This window comes from Urtica dioica, chromosome 10, assembly GCF_054948205.1.
Source record: "Urtica dioica subsp. dioica isolate 48M chromosome 10, U.dioica_male_clone48M_v1_H2, whole genome shotgun sequence".
NCBI classification, from domain to species: Eukaryota; Viridiplantae; Streptophyta; class Magnoliopsida; order Rosales; family Urticaceae; genus Urtica; species Urtica dioica.
Window position 1 is genome coordinate 21,357,407 of NC_142765.1, and position 10,814 is coordinate 21,368,220.

The following is a 10,814-nucleotide window of genomic DNA, read 5'->3' on the forward strand; positions in this document are numbered from 1 at the left end:
TTTTAAGTTGTTTTGGAATGACTTTTTAGAAAATGTAGTGTGCCTCTCAAGAGAGGGTTTTTTTTTTTTTTTTTTTTTTTTTCTATAATGCGAAGGCAATTGCCTCTCCATGATGGAGGAATATTAAAAGCATGAGGGATTGGATAATTCTTGTTTAATCGTTGGCGACGAAAAATCACCTTAAAGAAGTGACCCAACACAAAAGAAGGATTTAGAGAAAGTATTGGAGTTAGCACTACACTAAACCTGATTCACGTGTTCTTCTATTGTGAAACGGGAGAAAAAAACCTAGTTTGTTGAAGCTTTCAATCGTATACATATTACGTTAAAGAGATTAGATCTCACTTAAAGTTTCTCTTATGAAAATTTAGTTAACTTAGAAGAAATTCCTTTTTCAGTACATTACATATTCTATTTCTATATTTTTTTTTTTAAAAAGAACAAAGAAATTTGGATTCTAGTCCAATTCTCAACAATTACTACAGCTAATAATAATATTTTTTATAAATTAAACTAAATATTTATTTCCTCTCCTCTCGCTAAGTCTAAAAAATGCATTACTCAAATCTAAACATTTAGCTTCTCAAAAAAAAAATCTAAACCTTTATCTTTTATATATTTGGTGCCAATATAAATTTCTCAACGAGACGATTATTTTTACACAGGAGGTGGAGACTTATTTATAGATCATGCTATATTTTAAATAAACCTTGGTGTTGAATAAAAAATCAACTACACACAAATTCTAAAAATAAATATTATTTAATTTATAAAATTTGTATCTATTTTTTTTCCCCTAAGAACACTCTAAATTTAGACTTCTATGATCCATCCATTTTGCCAAAAAAAAAAAAAAAAAAAAAAAAATTACATGTATGTGACTAGTTATTTTCCCCACCGCTAAATTATAACTTGAGGATGATTAATAATTAATGTTTTGGCTCAAAATAAAAGGTTAATTTTATAATAATTGATGTTAATTTCCTGTCCCTCTTACTACTATCTCACGCCGCAGACCACGACGGCCTGAACCCTCTCTCTCTCTCTCTCTCTCTCGCTCTTGCTTTCTTCGACTCTTCCATCGTCGTTCCTCGCTCCGACTCTCACTCTCCGTCGGCTCGTCGCGCCAGGTTAATTTCTCTCTCTCTCTCTCTCACTCTCTCTCTCTCTCTCTGCCTTCACGAGGACCACGATTTCAAAAGCCGAACCATCAACACTGAGCGAAGGTGAGTTATTAGGGTTATTGATTTAGGGGTTTAAACATCCCTTCGAATTTCTGAAAATTGATTCAGGGTATGCACAGGGTTTTCGTCTTTCCTGTGTAATAATAAATAAACAATTAAGTAGTGATCGAATTTTCTCTCTTCACGCTTCCCATGTAGTTCTACACTTCGTGGAAGGACACAAATTATTGGACACGGTGGTGTTATGAAAGCTAGACACAGGTATGCCTGGATATTCTTGTTTCAACAGCCTTAATTCTCATTGTGCTTTTTGAAGCAATACGATTGGGAAATTTTGAATCAATGCGTTTGGTGTTCGTTTGAAATTCTTCAGGGATGTATAAATGATAATGTACAATCGTCCTCTGTCGAATATCTTTTCAACGTGGAGTTTATTCGCCGCTTAAATATAATTATTGATTCACCAAAGTAGATCTCTGGTGAAAGGTTTCATGATAAGCATGACAAGAATAACATGTCACTGAACTTGAATCCCATTCTTTTTATCAGTAGTGTTGTCATGTAGCTCATAATGTTTTGTAGGTTTTGACTATGAAACGCGCAATAGAGACCACAGACCAACTTCACGGTTCAGAAGCTGTGAAGAAGTTCACAACGTCAGGTAACATTTCATTTGTTATTCAGAAGGTTAATTTTTTTTTTATTCACCAAACATGTTACTTGTATTTTCATTTTCAGAACATATGAAAATATACGTGTTTTTATTTTAGAAGGAAAAAAAACAACTTCGAACTACAAACTTAAATTCGAACAGCATTCATTCTACAAAAGTTTTCTATATATCTCTTTTTCTCCCATAAAACCCCACACAAAGAAGGTTGACGGTATTTGTTCGTATGGTTTTTTAAGTTTTATTCTATTTTTACAATCAATGAGTAAGTTCAATTTTTTTGAGTTATAACGTATTAATAAAATATGTATATGTTATGACATAGTCATCGAAGTTATTTTTATTTATTTTTTTAAAATATTTCATTTGTGATTTCAAATTTACTTTGTCATGATGTTCACCTGCATCTTTCTTTGAATCCGATATGTTTCAATGCAATTCAATCTGTTTTGATGCAATTTGATGATAATTTCAATGTGTTAAAATTTCCCCGATAAGAAAATTGTGGTTTAATCAATTCATTTTTTAATAATTTTTTTTTATACAAATTTGGTAGGTGTCGATATGCGATTCGATAAGTTTTGATACCATTCTGTAGATATAAAATTCTCAATGTTTTCATTAGTTTTCCATGCATTTTGTATTATTTTTCATTTTGATATTTGGCTACATTTTGCGGTTCTTGGCACTGATTTATGTTATTCCACACAGTAGATTCGAAGGTGAACATATGTTGTTTATTCGATGGTACTTGGGTGAAGCAAGGTCAAAAATGGGATTACAGTAATGAAGCAAGTTTTGCTGTTCGTTCATTACCAAAGGAGATAACTTATTCAGAGTTATTGGACGCTATGTACGATCAATTTTCAATCGATAAGTGGTTATTTGATCTGAAACTCGAGGCAGCGTACGTATGGGCAGGAAGAGCAATGCCTCCTCTTTGTATAAATTCGAATGATAGCGTGATCGCATTCATGATAGAGAATTCTCAGACTGTCGAACAGAGGATTTCGTTATGCGTGACTCCTATTCAGAAAAACGTTATCGTCGATCCATCTCCAGGCTCGAGTACAAGCAAGGTGGCTATTGCTGAATCGCCTGCCATTGTTAAAGAAACCCATCAACCCGACCCGTGGTCCGAGCATGAAGACTATGGAAACGCCGAAGCGGACGAGGTACCCTAAAATGATTAAAAAAAGCTGATGATGATGAGGATGATAGTTATGTGAGAAATGATTCTGACGATGTACATAATGAATTTACTTATGTATTTGCAGTCTGATGTATCACCATTGTCACCGCCACTGCCATCGCGTACGCCGCTCCAAACTTCGAAATCGGCGCTTCAAACTTCGAAATACGTTGGAAAATGGAAGGACCCGTGTTTTACAGCGGAGGATATCGCGTACCCCAATACAGCTTATACGTCATCATTGATCGGTAGTTGTGGGGAAATATATCTTGGGCAGACTTTCGAAGACAAGGTTGACTTGAAGGCCAAAGCTCACGTGTTTGCAATGAAGAACAATTTTGAGTTCATGGTGAAGCAGTCCTCTAAAGGTATGTGGTACATCAAATGCAAGGACGTCAATTGTCGTTGGAGATTGAGAGGGAAAAAACTCGTGCGATCTGATATGTTTGAAATCACCGCGTACGTCAGTGAACACACTTGTTCGACTGATCTCCGTCAAAAAGACCACCGTCAAGCTGCGCCGTGGGTTGTCGCTCGCCTTATTAAGAACAATTTACCACCCGACGGTAATAACTACATGGTAAAGAATGTACAAGAGGATATCAAGAAACAATACGGTATTGACATGAGCTATGAAAGGGCTTGGAGAAGCATGAAGAAGGCGATTTGCTCCGTGAGGGGTTCGCATGAAGAGTCGTACAGCTTGTTGCCCTCTTACTTGTACATGTTGCAACAAAAAAATCCAGGTACACTAACCGACCTTGTTGTTGAAGATGGTCACTTTCGATATTGCTTCTTCTCTCTTGGAGCTTCGAAACATGGATTCACTTCATGCCGTCCCGTGATATGTTTGGACGCCACGTTTTTTAAGACAAAGTTCGGTGGACACATGCTATGTGCTGCCGGATTTGACGCAAATAGGCACTTGTACCCAATCGCGTTTGCCATAGTTGATAGTGATAATCAAGACTCTTGGACGTACTTCATGCGGAAATTGAAAGAAGCCATTGGTGACGTCGAGAATCTAGCTTTTGTATCTAACAGGTAAATGGTTAAAAAAAAACGTAGATTGGTTTTTATTTTATATTGTATACTAGTTTAAAGTCAATATAAAGCTTGGTCCGTATCCGACAGATCTGCAAGTATTACACATGCTTTGGAGCTTGTATTTCCATATGCTTATCACGGTGCATGCTACAACCACATAAATACGAACATCACTGCGAAGTTCGAGACCGATCACTGTCGCGAAGAAATTAGATTAGCGACCTACGTTTTTCGAAAGTCTGTGTTTGAAAGTCATTTTCAAAAGATAAGGCGAAAGGATCCACTTATAGCCGAATATCTAGAGGAAATCGGCTTCGATAAATGGGCTCGTGCTCACTTCCCTAGAAACAGGTACAGTAAAAAAAAAATTAGACATGTTTGTGTCATGCTTTATTACGGGTCTGTCTAACTTCTTTTAATTTTGATTATGATAGGTACAACATAATGACTAGCAACTACACAGAAAACTTCGACAACAAGTCAAAGAACATCATGACATTTCCAATCTGTAGCGTCGTGGAATTCATTCGCTTTATGCTTCAAGAGTGGTTTTCTCAACGTAGAGAAGATGCTGCCAAAGAGACGTCGAAACTGGCGCCCGAGATGGAGAAAGATCTGCGAGGAATCGCCGAAAACGCAGAGCGCCTCATTCCCTACGAATTAAGCGAGCACGAATTCCACGTGCTCGATGGAGACCAAAACTGCGAGGTCAACTTGTTGACGAAAGAGTGCACGTGTGGAATGTTTCAAGTTCTCGGGATTCCGTGCGCTCACGCCGTGGCTGCGGCAACAAAGTGTAATATCGATATCTACTCTCTGTGTGACCCGTTTTACCGAGTCGAGACTTGGAGAGCCTCGTACGCGGACACTGTATATCCTTGCGGAAACGAGAGCGATTGGAATGTTCCGTACGATATCAAGAACATGGAAGTCGGGTCTCCTATTGATAAAGATATGGTTTCTCCTCCTACGAAGAGTAAACGAGGAAGACCGAAGATAATACGTCCTCCGTCCCAAGACGAACATGTAGTTGGACGAAAATGTACGAAGTGTGGTAGTCGTGGTCATAATAAGGTAACATGTAGGAATTGACTTTAGCTTGGGTTTTATTTAGAGGTTTATATTAGTTTTGTTGAATTCCCTACTTTTTTTTTGGCGTATAATACATTATTAAATCGAGACTCGCAGTGCTTCTACGCTTATATAAATTATGGCCGACTTCGTTGATTCATGCTCTACAATGACTCAATTTTGATAAATATACTAATTACTACTTGGCCACTTGGTTTCCTCTGTTCTAGGTGCTTTGTAAGTGTATTGTTATCTAAGTTTGAATAATATCATGTGGAAGTTAGATTAAAAATAAAACTTGTTTTATTTGAAAGTTAAATTTAGATTTCTAAAAGCTTTCTCCTTTTTATTGGCCTGTTCATAAAATGTGAGGAAAAAAAAAGGAAAGTAATTATAAAAGATTTAAACTGGAGCACAGCGGCTGAGATACGAAAAATGAAATCAGAGTTCCTTCGTCTTGATTTTCCTCGGTGTTTTTATATGGAAAATGAAATCTTCACTTCACTTTCCCTAAAAAAAATTCAACTTAAACTAGCCATTGAAAGTGTTCAAGGATTCTAAAGGGAAAAAAAAAAATTATTTTACGGGTTATTAACTTTGACGAAGAAGTGGGGTTTTTTTTTTCTTTCTTTTTCTTTTGAAGCTGTGTATAATGTCAAAATTAGACTATTATCTTGAGTGGCACATTGAGGTCACGGCCATCGAAATACCACCATTTTCGTATCGGGAATCAAATTTTGCGGGGTTACCGGGAGATACTCATGATTTATCGGGGTATCGAGTGAGAGTAAGGGTAAAATGTATCGATAAACTTACCATTATCGACGTGTGTTATCAACGAATACCGACCTTACTGAAAGGCCATCCAATGAATAAATATTTATAAAAAAATATTTCTATATATATATATATATATATGTATATATTTTTAATAGTAATATTAAGATAAACTAAATATTAGTAATATCTAATATATTATATTTACATATATTTATCATCTTCTAAAGCTAAATCATCACAGATATAACATGATTTTTATTTTACGTTTGTTGAGTAATTAATATATATTATTAAATAATTGGACAAAAAAAAAAGTTTAGAGTTTACAACAAAAGAAATAAAGAGAAACGTTTAATTATGTATATCTTTAAAAGTTTATGGCAATGTATACAATTTATCTTAAAAAGTTTAATTATACGTATGTAATGTATATATTCCTTTAATTCTTATAAATATATATATATATATATATATATATATATATATATATATATATATATATACACACATGTGTGCGTGGAATGTTTAAAAAACAAATAATTAGCAAAATAGCTAACTTAAACGTTTGAAATTGCTAAATAGTAAACGTTTCGTAAATCTTATATAAATAATCACCACATCTTATTTACAAGCGTAATTTTACAAGAATACCCATATATAACATTCTCGCTCAAATCAATTACCACACGTTAAACCTCATTCTACTTGTTTAAATTTCAAAGAAGAATAAAAAAAAAACGAAACAAAATGACGATCGGAGAAAAAAATTTCTCGCCGCCGAGAAGAATCTTAGGAATGACAAACTTCTACACAAAAAAGAAAGAACAAGAAGACGAAGATTACTCTCTGCCGACTAGAATCTTAGAGACGACGAAAATCACAGGGAATCAATAATCTTGGTTTTTCTATGTTTTTCGCGACAAGATAGTCTTGTACCACTTGTCGATGGCAACTAGGAATATGGGATCCGATGAGGCCGATGGCTGAGGTGGAGGGCACGATTTGCAGGATCCAACGAGGCCGATTGCGGTCTTCCTAGCATATGATTGAGACGAAGACTGCAGGATCCGACGAGGCCGGGGTAGAGGGCTGAGGCAGAGGATTGAGGGATCCTACGAGGCCGAGATGGAGGGGGAGGATAGTGGGATCCGACGAGATCGATGACAATTACGGTATTCCCGAAATAGGCTCATTGAGGAGAGGCACGCCTCCATCGAGCGAACAGCGGAGATCAGTTACGGTCTTCCCGGACTAGGCCCATTGAGTCTCTATAGAGAGTATTGCGTCGTCTGTAAATAGTTATTATCAGTTGTTAATACGTGTACATAATAGTGTAAATACTTGCTACGTATATTTTGGGCACTAATATGATTTCAACAATTCAACTAATTATGTAGAAAATAATTATTTGCTATAATTTTGGAAATAATCTTCTATTCTAGTGTTGGTATTTGGATTATCATTATGTTGAACTATTTGAATTATGGCAAGTAATGTAATAAAGATATTATAGACTATTTCTGTTTTTATCTTATGTTATGTATGATTTTTTAAAATGACAAATTTGCCCCTTCAACTATGACAAGTGTAACACTTCAGTATACAAACTTTTAAATATATTTTTATCATCTTTAAACTCTACTTTTTTTTTATAATATTTTTAGGAATTAATGATATTTTTAGTCCCTGAACTATGTCGTGTGTAACAAGTTGGTCCTTCGGCGAAAAAAACTGCAGGATCGATACCTGATGAATGTGAGAAAATCACGTCTGGTCCTTCTGTCTAATTAATCGTCTATTTAGACGAAATTTGCTGACGTGGCTTGATCGATTAGGGGAGTTACGGTTTTGCCCCTGTTTTAATTGTTTCGCCCCTATATGGAAAGTCCCGCTATCTTCCCCTCTCTGTTTCTCACAGCTCGACCATGCCATCACCACCGCGCCGTCTCTCTGCTCCGACTCACCCTCTCTTCTTCTCGCCTCTCACTCTCCTTCTCTAGCTCGCTCTCTCGTTCGCTCTTTCTCTCTTTCCTGTGCGACTGAGATTGAGCCACCGCCTGTCTCCATCAAACGCGAGATCGGAGAGCGCCGCCGTCGTTCTTTTCCTCGCGCGACTGTCCTCAGCCATCGAGCTCCACTGGACGTTGAGCGTACGCCTCTGACGCGGGTCCTGCGCTACCACCGAGCTCGGCGTGTGTATGACGGCCGAGAGTCTCCGTCAAACGCGAGATCGGAGAGCGCCGCCGTCGTTCTTTTCCTCGCGCGACTGTCCTCAGCCATCGAGCTCCACTGGACGTTGAGCGCACGCCTCTGACGCGGGTCCTGCGCTACCACCGAGCTCAGCGTGTGTACGACGGCCGAGAGAGGATAAGCGCCGCCACCGGATAGGGAGGACCGCCGGAGAAGAACCAGGACCGCTGTGGGTTTGGTGGAGGTAAGGAATTGAGTTTGATTCCTCCCATTTCCTCTTAAATCGGTTGGGTTCGTCTAAGGTTTTAATTTTTTATTGGATTCTTCTCGATCGTGTATTCCAGAAGCTCCGGCGAGCATTTCCGGCGAGAAATTGGAGAGGAAGATAGACGATTTCTGGCCGAAATTGTCCTAGCTTAAAAAGGTAAGAGAGTTTATGGAATTTTCAGAAAAAATCAATTCTGATTTCTAGGGTTTGAGTTTGTGATTTGGGGGTTTCGGTTTCATGAGGTTCAATGATGAAGTTGATGACGTTTTGAGCTGAATTCTGTGTTTGTTGGTTACATTTAATCGGTTGAAATATGAAATTACTTAACTATCCTAATCGATCAAGCCACGTCAGCAAATTTCCGTCTAAATAGACGATTAATTAGACAGAAGGATCAAACGTGATTTTCTCACATTCATCAGGTATCGATCCTGCAGTTTTTTTCGCCGAAGGACCAACTTGTTACACACGACATAGTTCAGGGACTAAAAATGTCATTAATTCTATTTTTAGTCATTCCCTCAAATATTTAGGAAATTCGCCAGTTGAGACTTGTCATGTGACACTTAAATGAAGGTCAAATATATAATCTTATAAAATAATTAATAAATAAAAGGAATATAAAAAATAAATAAATTAAAATAATAAAAATCTCTCTCTCTCTCTCTCTGTCTCTCTCTCTCTCTCTCTCTCTCTCTCTATATATATATATATATATATATATAGAAACTCAATATTTTTTTTATTTGCAAATGCCACGATATGAATGTGAATGAATTAGGAAAGTGGTTTGGTTATTTTATTAGTATAATATATCTAAACGAAAATTTACACAAACTTTAAATGCAGTAAATCGTCCAAATACTCACACTAACGCATTTAATCAACCACCTTCAAAGAAATTCCAAATCTCCAGGAAGAACAGAGCTTCAAGCTCTACGAGCGACATAACAATACTTCAGGTTCTCTCGCCAGGAAGAACATCAAGCCGCCAGGATCCTCTCGCCGAGCATCCTCGATTATCGTTGATGATTTTGTTTTTGTTCTAGTCTGATGAGATATCCCATAACAAACACATACAAACCAAGTTTGGAAGCATCGTCCGGATCTTGACAAGTCTTCAACGCATTTACCAAGACGTCGAACTTGACATTTGACACGCCGTTCAAGTAATCAATTATGAGCTTATCGCTCTTTCGCTCGTCCTGCTCAGCCGTCGTCGGACCATCTTCCATAGTCAAGTCGCATATCAAAGCGTATTTGAGCCGTCCAAATCTCACACGTTTATTTTCCAATCCGAAATGTATATCTCCCCTTTCTGTTGGATCAATCTTATGGAGATGAAGAACGTGCGTGAGTACTGGAGAAAAGTTGAGCGTGCTTCCCTAAAAAATGCTCGAATGGAGTCTCTGCGAGGCGATCAATTAGACCAAAATTGGTAAATTTCTCCTTCGCGGTCTTCAAATAACCCGGCCCACCGTAAGTGATTCAACTCGCAAAATTCTTTTTGCAGAGGAACGTCAATTTGTCCTAAAAACAAGAAAACACCAATTTCAAAAGCATCGGATTTCATCTTAAAGCATCGAAACTCATCAGGAATAGTCTGAATTCATCGGAATCTATCCGAACTCATCGGAGTCATTTATCAGAAACCATCGAAAATTCAGATATCATCAGATCCTATCGGATTTTATCCGAATCCATTTGAAAATTCTTATGAATCTCATCCGATTCCATCCGAACGCATCGGATTTCATATGAAAATTAGAGGAATATCATCGGATTTCATCGGATAAAACTCCCAATTTCAAAACCCTAACTTTTCTAAATCATCTAAATCCGATTCATATCATCAAACAATAACAAATAATCACTCTAATCACTATTCTAACAATCATACAACAATAAAAACACGAAATATAAAGATGAAAATCTAAATTTTTTCGTCATTTTTGAGCTATGAAACCTTAAACCCGGATTTAAAACTTGAAGAGCCTTGAACCTTAAAGAACCTCGTCGGAAGCACTCGGTCACGATCGAAAACACTCGGAACACGACGGAAATTGTCGGATTTGGTCAGAACCGATCGGAATGTGTTTGTGAAAGTGAAGAGTTTTTGAGAAATGAGAAGGAAAGAGAGAGGTTTGAGCGTTTATTTGATTTTAGAGATATTTTTGTCCGAAAATTGGTTAAAAGTGTAATTTAGAATATTATTGAACTAATTAATGAGTCTAATCTTGATATTTGGACACTTTTAAAATCTATAAAATGAAATTTATATATATATATATATATATATATATATATATATATATATTTGAATTTATACGCTAAAAACAAAACCAAAAAATACATTAAAATTTATAATTTATTTCTACATTTAAAAAAAAAAGGAGTTGGAAACTTGAACTA

At 36.7% G+C, this 10,814-nt stretch overlaps 1 protein-coding gene across 3 annotated transcripts; it reads left to right on the top strand.

Annotated features, from left to right (window-relative positions):
- Window positions 1–973: 973 nt before the first annotated feature.
- On the top strand, window positions 974–5,374 carry LOC149383973 (uncharacterized). 3 transcript variants are annotated; one of them, XM_089629367.1, is made up of 7 exons: window positions 974–1,130; window positions 1,383–1,445; window positions 1,767–1,845; window positions 2,566–3,029; window positions 3,132–4,090; window positions 4,181–4,444; window positions 4,528–5,374. In XM_089629367.1, exons 3-7 carry the CDS (start codon window positions 1,776–1,778, stop codon window positions 5,183–5,185), a joined length of 2,415 nt encoding a protein of 804 aa, XP_089485493.1. In that variant the 5' UTR covers window positions 974–1,130; window positions 1,383–1,445; window positions 1,767–1,775; the 3' UTR covers window positions 5,186–5,374. The 3 variants fall into 3 exon arrangements, with proteins under 3 accessions (XP_089485493.1, XP_089485492.1, XP_089485494.1); XM_089629366.1 differs by having other exon boundaries at window positions 980–1,226; XM_089629368.1 differs by having other exon boundaries at window positions 980–1,226; window positions 2,569–3,029.
- Window positions 5,375–10,814: the final 5,440 nt, after the last annotated feature.